This window comes from Phyllobates terribilis, unplaced genomic scaffold (assembly GCF_046119375.1).
Source record: "Phyllobates terribilis strain yellow unplaced genomic scaffold, ASM4611937v1 Scaffold_2__4_contigs__length_985480577, whole genome shotgun sequence".
NCBI lineage: Eukaryota > Metazoa > Chordata > Amphibia > Anura > Dendrobatidae > Phyllobates > Phyllobates terribilis.
Window position 1 is genome coordinate 465,868,897 of NW_027362762.1, and position 17,247 is coordinate 465,886,143.

Consider the following 17,247-nt stretch of genomic DNA (forward strand, 5'->3'; position numbering starts at 1 on the left):
TTACCTGCTTTACATGATCTGCACTGCTCACTACCTGTAGGTGCTGTGCTCTTCTTTACCTGCTCTACATGAACTGCACTGCTCACTACCTGTATGTGCTGTGCTCTTCTTTACCTGCTCTACATGACCTGCCCTGCTCACTACCTGTATGTGCTGTGCTCTTCTGTACCTGCTCTACATGACCTGTACTGCTCACTACCTGTATGTGCTGTGCTCTTCTTTACCTGCTCTACATGACCTGCACTGCTCACTACCTGTATGCTGATCTCTTCTTTACCTGCTCTACATGACCTGCACTGCTCACTACCTGTATGTGCTGTGCTCTTCTTTACCTGCTCTACATGACCTGCACTGCTCACTACCTGTATGTGCTGTGCTCTTCTTTACCTGCTCTACATGACCTGTACTGCTCACTACCTGTATGTGCTGTGCTCTTCTTTACCTGCTCTACATGACCTGCACTGCTCACTACCTGTATGTGCTGTGCTCTTCTTTACCTGCTCTACATGACCTGCACTGCTCACTACCTGTATGTGCTGAGCTCTTCTTTACCTGCTCTACATGACCTGCACTGCTCACTACCTGTATGTGCTGAGCTCTTCTTTACCTGCTCTACATGACCTGCACTGCTCACTACCTGTATGTGCTGTGCTCTTCTTTACCTGCTCTACATGACCTGCACTGCTCACTACCTGTATGTGCTGTGCTCTTCTTTACCTGCTCTACATGACCTGTACTGCTCACTACCTGTATGTGCTGTGCTCTTCTTTACCTGCTCTACATGACCTGCACTGCTCACTACCTGTATGTGCTGTGCTCTTCTTTACCTGCTCTACATGACCTGCACTGCTCACTACCTGTATGTGCTGAGCTCTTCTTTACCTGCTCTACATGACCTGCACTGCTCACTACCTGTATGTGCTGAGCTCTTCTTTACCTGCTCTACATGACCTGCACTGCTCACTACCTGTATGTGCTGAGCTCTTCTTTACCTGCTCTACATGACCTGCACTGCTCACTACCTGTATGTGCTGTGCTCTTCTTTACCTGCTCTACATGAACTGCACTGCTCACTACCTGTATGTGCTGTGCTCTTCTTTACCTGCTCCACATGACCTGCACTGCTCACTACCTGTATGTGCTGAGCTCTTCTTTACCTGCTCTACATGACCTGCACTGCTCACTACCTGTATGTGCTGAGCTCTTCTTTACCTGCTCTACATGACCTGCACTGCTCACTACCTGTATGTGCTGTGCTCTTCTTTACCTGCTCTACATGACCTGTACGGCTTAGTACCTACCTGTATGTGCTGTTCTTTACCTGCACTACATGACCTGTAATGCTTGCTTTCTATACTGCATGCCATATTCCATAAAGAGTCAAACCTAATTTGCATTTGCAAATCCTTCATCTGGAGTAGTGCAGAGTATGTATCTGGGTGGGTGAGCGTATGTACTTCTCTGATAATTACATAGATGTTGTTACATCTCATTGGACATGATTACACACTGGTGTACACTCCCATTAAATTATAAAACTTCAGGTGGGATTTTAAAGGGGTAGAAAAGAGTGTGAATAAAATATAACTTTTATTATTAATTGTTATTAAAAACATATAATTTCCACATACATCCTTTTACGGGTGTATATTGGATCACAGTTGTTGAGGTTATTTTGTAATTCAAACCAGGCCCGGACTGCTAATCTGCCCTTCCGGGCACTAGCCCGGTGGGTCACGGAGTGGCACTGCTTGTGGGGCCGCCAACCCGTTTCTCCGGGTGGCGACCCCCTTAATTTTCCGGGTGCTGGCCCTTTAATTTTCCAGGTGCCTGCCCTGGTGGTTCAGCATCTCAGGGGGCGGGGCGCGCACACTCAGCATTCATAATCTGAACGCTGCGACGCACAGGTGCTTAGAGCCGGGAATGCGCTGACGTTGTGATATGTCAGCGCATTTTGCTCTCCTGCCCTAGCAACGCTGCAGCCGTGGCCCGGCCGGAACAGCAGGGAAGGAGGAGAGGTCAGATTTTTTTTTTAAATCAATCAGTATTCTGTGGGGGCCACGGTCTGTGGGGGTCATCATACTATATGAGGGATTATATGTTGGAGTCATTATACTATATGAGGAATTATATATGGGGGCTATCATACTATATGGGGGATTATATGTGGGGGTCATCATACCATATGGGGGATTATGTGTGAGGGGTCATCATACTATACAGGTGATTATATGTGGGGGGCCATCATACTATATGGGCGATTATATGTGGGGGGCCATCATGCTATATGGGGGATTATATGTGGGGGCCATCATACTATATGGGGGATTATATGTAGGGGCCATCATACTATATGGGGGATTATATGTGGCGGCCATCATAATATATGGGGGATTATATTTGGGGGCATCATACTATATGAGGGATTATATGTGGGGGCATCATACTAAATGAGGTATTATATGTGGGGTCATCATATTATGTGCAGGATTATATGTGGGGGGCCATCAGACTATATGGGGGATTATATGTGGGGGTCATCATACTATATGGGGGATTATGTGTGGGGGGTCATCATACTATACGGGGGATTATATGTGGGGGCCATGATACTATATGGGGGATTATATGTGGGGGTCATCATACTATATGGGCGATTATATGTGGGGGGCCATCATGCTATATGGGGGATTATATGCGGGGGCCATCATACTATATGGGGGATTATATGTGGGGGCCATCATAATATATGGGGGATTATATTTGGGGGCATCATACTATATGAGGGATTATATGTGGGGGCATCATACTAAATGAGGTATTATATGTGGGGTCATCATATTATGTGCAGGATTATATGTGGGGGCATCATATTATGTGCAGGATTATATGTGGGGCCATCATACTATGTGCAGGGCTATTAGGACTTTTGCTATGGGCCCCATGATTTCTATGTACTCCACTGGTGGCCACCTATTCAGCTCCAGATCAGCAGTCAGCCGCAGTGTGTTGCCGTTCCTGCCCCAATCTGCAACAATCTGGGTCACTGGGTGATATCGTGTTCTATCCCAGCCCAGAGACAAATGTAATAAATTTAAAGGGGTTGTCCACTACTTTAACATTGTAACTTATCCTTAGGATAGGTCATCAATGTTTGATCTGTGTGGGTGCGACACCTGGCTCCCCCGCAGGTCAGCTGTTCTCGTTGCCAGCAGGAACTGCTCAGTCACGGCACAGCATTGTCTGTGTCCACTTAAATCAGACCGTAGTTGAATGATGTCCAAGTGCAGTCTGATGTTTCACCCACACCCACAGACTTGAGAGGGTGTGCGTGTTCCGAATTCTGGAGCCTTTCGCACTTTTTTTTTTCACAGACCGATTTGGTCTGTAGAAAACAACGCAGATCTGCATTGCCCATAGTATAACATCGGCTGAGTGCTATCTGATAAAACATTGGCTAGTTTTCTGCCATGTTATACGCCAGTGTGAGCGAGGCCTCACTGTGCCAAACACATTCTCATCTGCTTCTCTCAATCGAAAAGTAAGAGAATTGGATGAGAAGTGAACAGAATGAGTTTGGCAAATCACCTACTTATGGTCACGTGACAACTGCCTGAACCGTCTGGTAAAGCCAAAGCCGAACTTTACACTCTGGTTAGTATTCTGCAAGCTGCACTGCTGACTAAAAATGTGCACTCGGTGGTATACCCCTTTAATGATGTGGGAGGAAGGACTGAGTGTATAAATTTATAATTATTATAATATGCACTGACCTTAGGTCCTCCTTCAGCTAGGGGCATACATAGAAGTCATGGGGCCCCATAGCAGAAGTCCTAATTCTGGTTCCCCTTTCCAAAAGCAAATATTGTCAGCGGGTTCACGGGGCATAGGCGCCGTCACAGAAAGCCGTATCTCCAAACTTTTAAAGACCGAGAGAGGGACATGTATTGTCATTTTTTCCATACTGAGCTCCCTTAGTGTTCTCACCCACAAACTTTACAGAAAAGGTTGCATAGAAAAGATTCACTCGTATTGAAAACAGCGATTTGCATGTGAGCTGCTTTGGTTTGTGTGCCAGGGCTGATTTTCAGTCCCAGTCCGGCCCTGATTCAAACAGCTGCGATCCACTAGATCTTGATGAGGTCAAAAGTAGAAACATAGAATAAATGGTAATCTTGACTTTTGTCCCTAATGAATTATAAATCAGATTATAAGCCCCATATCATACATATAGAGCCATAGATTGAGCCACATGGGAGACAGTTCTTATGTACCGGTCTCCAGATAAATTGTAGCTGGGTTATAGAAATAATTATGAATTATTATATTGCAATAATTCAATACAAACAATCAGTGGATTGAACCACAATATGTATTGCCAGATCTATTTATTTTTCAAACTGGCTGATATATACAACTACAATGATTGAAGCATTTTATTTCAATCTATATAACATTCAGATTGATATGGCTTCCGCTGCTCTTACAATCATGGGCATGCCGCAGTTGTTTACACTATGGCGGTCTTGAGATTCACTATAGGGGTCCGTTCTCTTACTAAGCATACTATAGGGCAGTCTGTATGCCTCAATATTCAGGTTCAAACACGCTGCTGTTGTATATGCTCTGCCAGCCGTATCTAAGTGTGCACGGCTCGCATCAGCAGTCGCGTGTTGAGACAGCTACTGCAGATTATGCTGTTTAAGATGGCTCAAATCCCATGCCGGCATGGTGGATGTCTGAGGGAGACCGTGCTCGCAGCTGCCATGCGAGCCGCGTACTGATCAATGCAGCTGGCTTGGTGCGGTTCATGGTGGCATATTTAAATCTTAAACAGCATAATCTGCAGTAGCTGTCTTGTTTTTCTTTTATCGTCATTTTTTATTATTTTCAGAAGACTTTTTAGGGGCTTCTGAACCAATGACTAGTTTTCCAAAATGTTTTAGTCTCAAATTACAATATCTCCAACTCACAATGGTCATCTCAGAACTGATTAATATTGTAACTTGGGAAATGTCCTTTTCTGGATTATAACCCACACTTTGTACCACAGGAAGAGCAAAAAAGGATATTGTACCAATCATACTGTTTGACACTTCATGACAATTACAGAATTTAAAACTCCTCCTTTGATGCTCCCATCAATTCCAATACCTGTATAAGGTTTGCTGCTGGCGTCCGACGCTTCTCAAAATGCTTCTGTCTGTGTTGTTCTTGAACTTTTAGAGCAAAACCAGAACCCAAGATACCCTGTTATAAAATAAAATACCAATTTTTTACCACTCATTTTAAAAGCTGATGTTGGTTATTTAGATTCATTTAAGGAACTCACCGCAGGAAGAGCAAAAAAGGATATGCCAAGAAGAGCAAACCCTGCAGCCAGGACTCTCCCAAGCCATGTGCGAGGTGTCTTATCCCCATAACCAATGGTAGTAAGTGTAATCTGTCAAAATATGAAAATATGAGTACAATTAAGATCCAAGAATATTAGATCACAAAATATGTATCCATTTATTTATAAACCTCTATACCACTTTAAATTACAAAATATAAATACAAGTAAAATGATCACTCACTTTGTATTGTACATATGAAAAAAAGCTTTAAAAAATGTCTATTTTAATTACTGAAACGGTTATTAAAAAGTATTTCCACCATTTTACAGTTTATTTATAGAATTAATCCAAATAAAAAAAAGTTGAGCATCCTTGTAAATACATTGTATTCCTTATCTTATTCTTATGTTGAGTTATACCCTGTGTATGTTGTTGCAGATGTTCACTTGCACATATTGATTTGACTATGCTCCATAGAAGTGGATTGTGGGAGCTCTTGTCTGCTAAATTGCCCCAAATCAGATTGTCTAAGGGGATATACAACATGTAATGTATTCAGACATTTCTGCAAATAAGACATAAATGGGATTGCAATGTTAAGCTAAGATGTCTGACCAGTGGAGGTCCAAATATTGGGGCCTCAGACACCGCTCTATTACTGCAGCGCAGTCCTATTTACTAAATAGCGGGGATTTAATATACTAGATGGTGCTATTGTAAGGAGACAATACATTGTGGAACCAGAACAGCATGGAGGTGTGGCAGAGGGGAAGAGTTTGATCAGGACTCTGGGTACAGCGTTGTCAAGGAAACGAGCTGAGGAGAAAAACAGCGTGTGTGCAAGTTCTGAGGTGATTCTGACGCCGAAGAGAGTCGGGAGGAGCAACAGCAGCGTCCGGAGCTCCTGTCAGGAAGAAACGTGCCGCATTTCCATCAAGCCCCAAAGACCCAAGCGACGCCAGTCCAGTTTCCCAGCCCAGACGTCGACGGTCAAGTCCCGAAAATTCGAGCGACGCCAGTCAAGGTTCCCAGCGCAGACGTCGACGGTCAAGTCCCAAAGACCCGAGCGACGCCAATCCAGGTTTCCAGCCCAGACGTCGACGGTCAAGCCCCGAAGATTCGAGAGACGCCAGTCAAGGTTCCCAGCCCAGACGTCGACGGTCAAGTCCCGAAGACCCGAGCGACGCCAGTCCAGGTTTCCAGCCAAGACGTCGATGGTCAAGCCCCGAAGATTCGAGAGACGCCAGTCAAGGTTCCTCACATGGGTGACGTCGGTCGACAGAACGGGAACAGGCTGCGACGGCACGGTTCTCAGACTTGTGCACCAGTGACAGAACGTCGCAGAAGCCACGGAGGTGTCAGATCAGAGATTCACAGTCGGGTCGGCGACCAGGAAGGACGCGCGAGACAGCCGTTACCTCTGACAGAGACATATGGTACCAGGCACGGATAGAGGGAAAGACAGTAGTCAGACAGGGACCAGCAGACGCCAGAGCGGCATAGCGAAAGTGGATAGAGAGTGATGGGGGAAACGGGCAGTGAGTAGTGATAATCAGGTATGTTTTATTAACTCTTTTGACGAGCATGCTCGGGTGTTCGCCGAGTATTTTGGCGTGTTGGCATTTCTTTTGCTCTCGCTGCGCCAGCAAGTGTCACGGCTGTTAGACAGGCAATCTCTGCATGTGTCACAGCTGTCTAACAGCCGTGACGCTTGCAGGCGCGGCGAGAATAAAAGAAATGCCGAGCATGCCAAAATACTCGGTGAGCACCCGAGCGTGCTCGCCGAAAGAGTTAATGAAATATACTCGATCATCACTAGCAGCGACTTGTGATAGGAACAGAGTATTGCCAAAGCTTTAAAAGACTGCACCTCGCCCAGTATAGTTAATGACAATCTAGTTCCCCTTCTCTCCAGAAGATCATTTTAAACTAGCAGGCAGCCCCTGAATTCTAGTGTATTCTGATATTTTATTCTGTTGTGTAATTTCCTGCTTATTTTACTGTCAAACGTTGTAAAGAAATTGTTACTATATAATACGTGTTTTACAATTTATATTAGTTGCTAAATAAAAGAAATATACTTTTGATTCGCCTGTGTCTCCGCTGGTGCATATTCTTTACCTGCATTATACTTGGCGTAGTTAGCAGGATGCAACATTCCAGTGCGGAAATGGCCGAACAGGGTGATGGCAGGCTTGTCAGGGGAAGTATGCCCCTGGGGGCCATGCTCAGTAACCTCCCAAAATTCACGGGGAATAACTTACAGTTGTGGGATTGGGTGGAGCGACTGCAGAGCATGGTCAGGATGTACCCTACAAGCTCAGCCGTCAAGAGCTTTACTGACTCTTGATAGGGAGGCACAACAGACTGTTATGTACTGACAACCCATTGACCGTGACACAATAGAAAAAGTGATTGGGATTTTGGAAGAAATGCGCGGTGACACTACTGACCTTGGTAACTTATGCATGCACTTATTTAAACAAATTCAAGGGGAAGGTGAGACTATTGCGTAGTATGTCAATGCTCTGCAGGAGGTGACGGCTGATATCGCCAAGAAGACTCAAGAGGAATGTCGAGGGCTGGGATCCTTAGACTAAGTACTGCGGGATTAATTTGTTGCCGAACTAAGGGACCCCTACCTGCGACAGTCTCTGAAGGAGCAGTTACGGACTAACCCGGACATGAATTTCTTGGAAACCGGGGCTGAGGCACGAGTTAGAGAAAAAGAGGCACCCGCCTTGATGGGCACGGTTCGGAATTACCAGGTAGCTACCGCCTCGGAAGCTGCCGTTTGGGAACTTGACTGAGCACGAGAATTACATATGCGCCTGTGACAGGACGTCGCAGAAACTCTGAAGGTGTCAGATCGGAGATTCACAGTTGGGTCGGCGACCAGGAAGGATGCGCGAAACGGGCCGTTACCTCTTACAGAGACATATGGTACCGGGCACGGAGAGAGGGAAAGACAGTAGTCAGACGGGGACCAGCAGACGCCAGAGCGGCATCGCAAAAGTGGCTAGAGAGTGACAGGGAAAACGGGCAGCGAGTTGTGATAGGAACAGAGTATTGCCAAAGCTTTAAAAAACTGCCCCTTGCCCGGTATAGTTAATGACAATCTAGTTCCCCTTCCCTACAGTAGATCATTTTAAACTAGCAACCCCTGATTTCTAGTGTATTCTGATATTTTATTCTGTTATGTGATTTCCTGCTTATTTTACTGTCAAACGTTGTAAAGAAATTGTTACCATATAATATGTGTTTTACAATTAATATTAGTTGTTAAATAAAAGAAAAGAAATATACTTTTTATCCGCCTGCATCTGCACTGTTGCATACTGTTAACCTGCATTATACTATGAAGCATGGTGGCACTGGCAGGACATACTATCAACATTACATTAGGGAAATCAAACTTAATACTCCAAAAAGGTCTATAGCAAGACCTGAATTCTTCTATAACAGATGTGTTTTGCTGGTAATTTCTTGTGACTGCATTTTGGGAACACGTCCTATCAGCAGCTCTGCACCTGTGCTTCATCTGGCACAGACAGGTCTGTTCCATTTAGCCTTGCAAGTACATCTTCAAATGACAATTTAGGGTCATGTTTTAGCAGCTCTGAATGTTTAAACTAATTCCCACAAGGCCATGACCTAGTTTTCTGCGCTTAGTATTTTTTTACTTTCTAACTATGGTCTGACCAGATTTGCCTGCAAGTCCATTCCAGTTTGGTTTTAGTAAATTCCAAGAGTACAGGAAAAGCAGACCAGTTATACACTGTGTGCAGAATTATTAGGCAAGTTGTATTTTAGAGGATTATTTTTATTATTGATCAACAACTATGTTCTCAATCAACCAAAAAGACTCATAAATATCCAAGCTTAATATTTTTGGAAGTTGGAGTGGTTTTTTTTTAGATTTGGCTATCTTAGGAGGATATCTGTTTGTGCAGGTAACTATTACTGTGCAGAATTATTAGACAACTTAATAAAAATCAAATATAATCCCATCTCACTTGTTTATTTTCACCAGGTAAACCAATATCAGTGCACAAAATATAGAAATAAACATTTCTGACATGCAAAAACAAAAACCTAAAAAATTAGTGATCAATATAGCCACCTTTCTTTATTATGACACTCAACAGCCTTCCATCCATAGATTCTGTCAGTAGCTTGATCTGTTTTCGATCAACATTGCGTGCAGCAGCCACCACAGCCTCCCAGACACTGTTCCGAGAGGTGTACTGTTTTCCCTCCCTGTAGTTCTCACATTTTATGATGGACCACAGGTTCTCTATGGGGTTCAGATCAGGTGAACAAGGGGGCCATGTCATTATTTTTTCTTATTTTAGACCTTTACTGGCCAGCCACGCTGTGGAGTAGTTGGATGCATGTGATGGAGCATTGTCCTGCATGAAAATCATGTTTTTCTTGAACGATACCGACTTCTTCCTGTACCACTGCTTGAAGAAGTTGTCTTCCAGAAACTTTCAGTAGGTCTGGGAGTTGAGCTTCATTCCATCCTCAACCCGAAAAGGTCCCACAAGTTCATCTTTGATGATACCAGCCCATACCAGTACCCCACCTCCACCTTGCTGGCGTCTGAGTCAGAGTGGAGCTCTCTGCCCTTTATTGATCCAGCCTCTGGCCCATCCATCTGGCCCATCAAGAGTCACTCTCATTTCATTAGTCCATAAAACCTTTGAAAAATCAGTCTTAAGATATTTCTTGACCCATTCTTGACGTTTTATCTTATGTTTCTTGTTCAAAGGTGGTCGTTTTTCAGCCTTGCTTACCATGGCCATGTCCCTGAGTATCGCACACCTTGTGCTTTTTGATACTCCAGTAACGTTGCAGCTCTGAAATATGGCAAAAGTGGTGGCGAATGGCATCTTGGCAGCTTCACGCTCGATTTTCCTCAATTCATGGGCAGTTATTTTGCGCCTTTTTTGGCCAACACGCTTCTTGCGACCCTGTTGGCTATTTGCCATGAAACGCTTGATTGTTCGGTGATCACGCTTCAAAAGTTTGGAAATTTCAAGACTGCTGCATCCCTCTGCAAGATATCTCACAATTTTGGACTTTTCAGAGCCCGTCAAATCTCTCTTCTGACCCATTTTGCCAAAGGAAAGGAAGCTGCCTAATAATTAAGCACACCTTATATAGGGTGTTGATGTCATTAGTCAACACCCCTCCTCATTACAGAGATGCACATCACCAGATTTACTTAATTGGTAGTTGGCTCTCAAGCCTATGCAGCTTGGAGTAGGACAACATGTATAAAAAGTATCAATGTGATCAAAATACGCATTTGCCTAATAATTCTGCACGCGGTGTATTTTAGGAACCTTGAAAAAAAAGTTATCTATCACTTATGGGGAAATTTACTATAATTAATTTAGTGATACAGGAAGGTTTTGGTGTTTTCATGTTTTGCAAGAGCATAGCGATTCCTTAGTGATTCAGGCCAATAGACTTTCATACTACACAATCTTAAACGGTGGGGTATAGGGCATGGGCGTACCCACCGCGGGGCAGGGGGGGCAGCTGCCCCCCCCCCCCCAGAAGCAGGCACGCAAGCCGCACACCAGGGCCGGCGTCAGCACCCGTCGCACCCGGGCAAATGCCGGGGCCCTGAGCAGGAGGGGGGGGCCCCTCACCGTCAGCGCCCGCTCCCCCCCCCGCTTGCTCAGGGCCCCGGCACCCGGCACAATACTTAGCCCTCCCCGTGCCTTCGCAGCAGCTCCTGCATCCTCCACGGCTGCTGCACTGTGACGTCTCAGGTCAAAGGGCGCGGTGACGTCTTTACACCACGCTCTCTCCTGAGCAGTCACAGCGCAGAGCGGGATGAGGCCGGCGACGCTGGAGTCCGGAGCAGCGGCAGCAGGTGAGATGTGAGGTGAGTATTTCATTTTTTTTTTATTATATGGAGGCCTGTGGCAATATAAGGGAGGGGGGTGAGGTGGGTGTGTGTGACATCCTGCATGGGGCATTATATGGGGGGCGGGTGTGTGACATCCTGCATGGGGCATTATAAGGTGGGGGGGTGACTTCCTGCATGGGGCATTATAAGGGGGGGTGTGACATCCTGCATGGGGCATTATAAGGGGGGGCTGTGTGACATCCTGCATAGGGCATTGTAGCGTCGGCGTCCCTGCCTCCTGCTAGGCAGGGACGCTGTTCCCCTCACCTCTCCACTCCGTGCCTGGCGTCCTCCTCCCGCTCTGCTGGCAGCGCGCGCTGCTTCCCAGCAACTGTGCTTAGGGCGCGCGCGCGCTCCCCCTCACTTAAAGGGGCCGCGCGCGCCGTCCTAAGGAGTCCCCGGCCAATGGCCGGAGGACCTCACCATATATAAGGCACCTCCTCCAAAATGGAGGTGCCCGAGCAATGTTGTTGCAAAGCCTTCACTCTGCTTCAGCCCTCAGGTCCCGTTACCAGTTACCTGCCAGTCACCTGCCAGATTCCTGCTTGATACCTGCCTGATATCCGTTTACCTGCTAGCAAGCCTACGGTCCGACGGTCTGCCTTCCGACACCTGTCAGTCTGTCTATGGACCAGCCTGCCCGCTCACCTGGGAGCGCTCATCTGCTACCTGCCTGCTAGCCTACCTGGAGGCTCTGCTGTCACTTGCCGTGACCACCTGCCTGTCCAGAGACTCTTGCCTGCTCACCTGGGAGCGCTCACCTGCTACCTGCCTGCTAGCCTACCTGGAGGCTCCGCTGTTACTTGCCGTGACCACCTGCCTGTCCAGAGACTCTTGCCTGCTCACCTGGGAGCGCTCACCAGCCACCTGCCTGCTGTCCTTCTACCCAGAGACTGTCCCTGTCACTTGCCGTGAGTACCCGTCCTTCTACTCTGAGACTGTCCCTGTCACTTGCCGTGACTACCTGCCCTTCTACCCAGAGACTGTCCCTGTCACTTGCCGTGACTATCTGCCCGTCTTCCCCGGGAGCCACCAGCTTCCTTACAAGGACCGCCCCCTTGTATAGTTGCTCAGAGGTTCCGCCTCCCAGACCCGTTACAGTTTGCTCGGGCCATGGAACCCGGTGGCACCCAAGCTCCCTCGCTCTCGGACCTATGTCATGAACTGTCCCGTCAGAGGTCCCAACAGGAGTCCATCCTGAGTCATCAGCGGAATGTCAACTCTCGCCTGGACACTCTGACTGCTCCACCAGCAACCACCGCTAGTGTCATGACTCGCAGCCCGGCAGCGCCGCTGCCCACCAATACCATGGCATCCTGCCCCGGACCCCGGCTTTCTGCACCTCCTCGCTTCGGAGGCGACCCCGCTCAAGCTCGGGGCTTCATAAACCAGTGCACCCTGCATTTTGAACTCCTGTCCCACCAGTTTATCTCCGACCGGGCCAAAGTAGCCTTCATCATGTCCCATCTCACGGGGGAGGCACTGGCTTGGCTAAATCCTCTATGGGAGAGAGGAGACCCCCTGGTGTCCAACCTGCCAGCCTTTCTCACGGCTTTCCGGAAAGTCTTCGACGAACCCGGACGGAAGACATCATCCGCATCATCTCTGCTACGTCTCCATCAAGGAAATCTCACCGTGGGCCAATATGCCATATGGTTCCGTACCCTTGCTTTGGAGCTGGCCTGGGATAACGATGCCCTGGTGTCTGTCTTTTGGGAGGGTCTGTCCGGCCGTATTAAAGATGAACTCGCCGGTCGGGACATACCTACCACTCTCGACGACTTAATAACTCTTGCCACCCGGATTGACATCCGGTTCCAGGAACGCGCCAAAGAGGTCACCCGTGAGAGGAGGTTTCCACGTCTAGCCCCTACCTTTCAGAAACCTGTCCCTTCTCCTGCTACTCCCCAGGCGCACTCACCCGAGCCTATGCAGGTCGACCAGACCAAGATGGTCAAAACCCGTCAAGAGTTACGCCGTGCCGAGGGGAGCTGCTTCTACTGTGGCAGTAAGGAGCACCGGATCCGTTCCTGCCCGGAGAGGTCGGGAAACGCCTGTGTCTAGGATCGCTCAGAGAGGTCGTCCTAGACAAGAGTAAACCCTCTCCATCTCTGTTGCTGTCGGTCTCTATCATCTGCGGGGAGAACCGTTATTTTGAACTAGCCCAACTTGACTCTGGAGCTGCCGGAAATCTCATTTCTCAGTCTCTGGTAGAGAAATACCGCATTCCCACCAAACCTCTAGCTGTATTCTTATCTGTCGCTGCCGTGGATGGGGGCCTCTTACCACATCCCATCCAACTCATCACCGAATCCATAACCCTGCAGGTGGGAATGCTGCACTCTGAGAGCATCTTCTTTCATGTTCTGCCTGGACTCTCTCACGCCCTATTGCTAGGCCTACCTTGGCTTCAGAAACATGCACCCGTGCTTGATTGGCAGACCGGAGAAGTCCTTCGCTGGGGACAGGACTGCCATAAGACTTGTTTAGTTCCCGTCCATCCTGTCCGTCCTTCTCCTACTCCAGCCAATCTACCTGGTCTTCCGGCTCCTTACTGGTCGTATGCGGACGTCTTTAATAAAAAGGAGGCAGAGACATTACCCCCTCATAGACCATACGACTGCCCAATCGACCCGATGCCCGGTGCTACTCCTCCCCGTGGGCGCATTTACCCTTTGTCCGCTGCTGAGACCCGATCCATGTCAGAATATATTGAGGAGAATCTGGCCCGGGGATTCATCCGGAAATCTACTTCCCCGGCGGGAGCAGGCTTCTTCTTCGTCAAAAAGAAGGATGGCTCACTCCATCCCTGTATAGACTATAGAGGCCTTAACCAGATCACGGTGAAGAATAAATACCCCCTTCCACTCATTCCGGAATTATTTGACCGTCTGAGGGGGGCTAGAATCTTCACCAAGCTGGACCTCCGTGGGGCGTATAACCTGGTCCGTATCCGTCAGGGGGATGAATGGAAGACGGCATTCAACACCCGGGACGGCCACTATGAATACCTGGTAATGCCCTTTGGTCTCTGTAACGCTCCGGCCGTCTTTCAAGAGTTGGTCAATGACATCTTCCGGGACCTTCTCTACTCCTGCGTAGTGGTGTACCTGGACGACATATTGGTCTTCTCTCCGGATCTCCCCACACACCGGAGGGATGTTCGTCAGGTTCTGCTCAGGCTCAGGCAGAACCACCTCTACGCTAAATATGAGAAGTGCCTCTTTGAGCAGACCTCGCTTCCGTATTTGGGCTACATAATTTCTCAGACCGGCCTACGAATAGATCCTGAGAAACTGTCTGCCATCGAGAAGTGGCCTCGACCAGAGGGGTTGAAGGCTATTCAGCGGTTCCTGGGCTTCGCCAACTACTACCGCCTCTTCATACCGCACTTCTCTTCCCGGACTGCCCCAATCTCTGCGCTCACCCGTAAGGGCACTAATCCCAGAGAATGGCCGCCCGAAGCTGAGGAAGCCTTTCTTTCCTTAAAACAGGCTTTCTCTTCCGCCCCGGTGCTGCATCGCCCGGACGGCAACAAGCAATTCTTCCTGGAAGTTGACGCCTCCTCCTCTGGAGCCGGAGCGGTACTTACCCAAAAATCGTCTTCCGGGAGAATGGTAACTTGCGGCTTCTTTTTCAAACTCTTCTCCTCTTCCGAGCGCAACTATTCTATAGGAGACCGAGAATTATTGGCCATTAAGCTGGCATTGGAGGAGTGGCGTTACCTGCTCGAGGGGGCTCTTCACCCGGTAATAATTTACACGGACCACAAGAACTTGGCTTACCTCCAGAGTGCCCAGAGACTTAACCCGCGCCAAGCCCGGTGGTCCTTGTTTTTTGCTCGCTTTGACTTTGTTCTTCATTTTCGCCCGGCTGACAAAAACATCAAAGCTGACGCCTTGTCCCAATCCTTCCTGGTGTCTGATCTTGAGGAGGAACCTAAACACATCATCGATCCCGCCAGAGTAATGCAGGTGGCCCCCGTGAGTCTAAATCGTCTCCCTCCCGGTAAGACGTTCGTAACGGTACCTGATCGGGAGAAGATCCTACACTGGGGTCACTCGTCTAAGCTTGCTGGCCATGCCGGTCAGAAAAAGACCCTCCAGCTTATCACCCGGCACTACTGGTGGCCTACCCTGCACAAGGACGTAATAGACTTTGTTTCTGCCTGTGTGTCCTGCGCCCGCAACAAGGTTCCGAGACACCTGCCAGCAGGTCGCCTCCTTCCTCTTCCAGTACCTGCTGCCCCCTGGCAGCATATAGCTATGGACTTCATAACAGATCTCCCTGTCTCTGCCGGTTGTACGGTCATTTGGGTGGTCGCTGACCGCTTTTCCAAAATGGCTCATTTCATTCCCCTGCCAGGCCTCCCGTCTGCACCCGAGCTGGCTAAAGACTTTATCCGCCACATCTTCCGTCTCCATGGCCTGCCCCTCCACATCGTGTCGGATCGTGGAGTTCAGTTCACCTCACGCTTCTGGAGAGCCACATGTAAGCTGCTAGACGTCACCCTGGACTTCTCCTCTGCATACCACCCACAGTCCAATGGTCAAGTGGAGCGGATCAATCAGATCCTGACCAGTTACCTCCGGCACTTCGTTAATGCCCACCATTCAGACTGGGTGGATCTCCTGCCATGGGCCGAATTCTCTTACAATAATCGCGAGAGTGAATCTTCCTCCAGATCCCCGTTTTTTGTAGTCTTCGGTCAGCATCCTCGGATCCCATTTCCCGTCTCCACCTCGGTGGACAATCCGGCTGCGGAATCTCTCGTTAGCAAATTTTCCTCCATATGGGAGAGTACCCGATCCGCACTCCTTCAGTCGTCCGAGCGGATGAAAAAACACGCTGACAAAAAACGCCTGGATCCTCCACAATTCCGTCCTGGAGATAAAGTCTGGCTCTCATCCAAGTATGTCCGGCTCAAGATTCCTTCCTACAAGTTAGGGCCTCGGTTCATCGGCCCACTAGAAGTTATCAAACAAATCAACCCAGTGGCCTATAAATTGAAACTCCCGGCCAACTTGCGGATCCCTAACTCCTTCCATGTATCTCTCCTCAAACCCGTGGTGCTTAACTCTTTTTCCAAGTCTACAGGTACGCCTCCTGCTCCGGTTTCCGCTGAAAACGAGTTTGAGGTAGAGAACATTCTGGCCACCAAAAGGGTAAGAGGAAAAACCTTTTTTCTGGTAGATTGGAAGGGGTTTGGTCCTGAGGAGAGAACGTGGGAGCCCCGGGAGAACATCCATGCCCCTCTCATCCTTGATAAATTTCTGTCTGGCCTAAAAAAGGGGGGGCCTAAAGGGGGGGTACTGTAGCGTCGGCGTCCCTGCCTCCTGCTAGGCAGGGACGCTGTTCCCCTCACCTCTCCACTCCGTGCCCGGCGTCCTCCTCCCGCTCTGCTGGCAGCGCGCGCTGCTTCCCGGCCACTGTGCTTAGGGTGCGCGTGCTCCCCCTCTCTTAAAGGGGCCGCGCGCGCCGTCCTAAGAAGTCCCCGGCCAATGGCCGGAGGACCTCACCATATATAAGGCACCTCCTCCAAAATGGAGGTGCCCGAGCAATGTTGTTGCAAAGCCTTCACTCTGCTTCAGCCCTCAGGTCCCGTTACCAGTTACCTGCCAGTCACCTGCCAGATTCCTGCTTGATACCTGCCTGATATCCGTTTACCTGCTAGCAAGCCTACGGTCCGACGGTCTGCCTTCCGACACCTGTCAGTCTGTCTATGGACCAGCCTGCCCGCTCACCTGGGAGCGCTCATCTGCTACCTGCCTGCTAGCCTACCTGGAGGCTCCGCTGTCACTTGCCGTGACCACCTGCCTGTCCAGAGACTCTTGCCTGCTCACCTGGGAGCGCTCACCTGCTACCTGCCTGCTAGCCTACCTGGAGGCTCCGCTGTCACTTGCCGTGACCACCTGCCTGTCCAGAGACTGTTGCCTGCTCACCTGGGAGCGCTCGCCTGCTACCTGTCTGCTAGCCTACCTGGAG

The 17,247-nt window shown here is 48.9% G+C and overlaps 1 protein-coding gene across 3 annotated transcripts in view; it reads right to left on the minus strand.

The window, feature by feature from the left end:
* Positions 1-17,247, minus strand: part of KCNQ4 (potassium voltage-gated channel subfamily Q member 4) — a 313,669-nt gene that overhangs the window by 102,563 nt on the left and 193,859 nt on the right. For all 3 annotated transcript variants that reach the window (XM_073665725.1, XM_073665727.1, XM_073665726.1), the window contains exons 6-7: positions 5,333-5,443; positions 5,155-5,250 (exon numbers count right to left, since the gene is read on the minus strand). In XM_073665725.1, the coding sequence (XP_073521826.1) occupies positions 5,155-5,250; positions 5,333-5,443 (207 nt within the window). The remainder of the gene's footprint in view (positions 1-5,154; positions 5,251-5,332; positions 5,444-17,247) is intronic.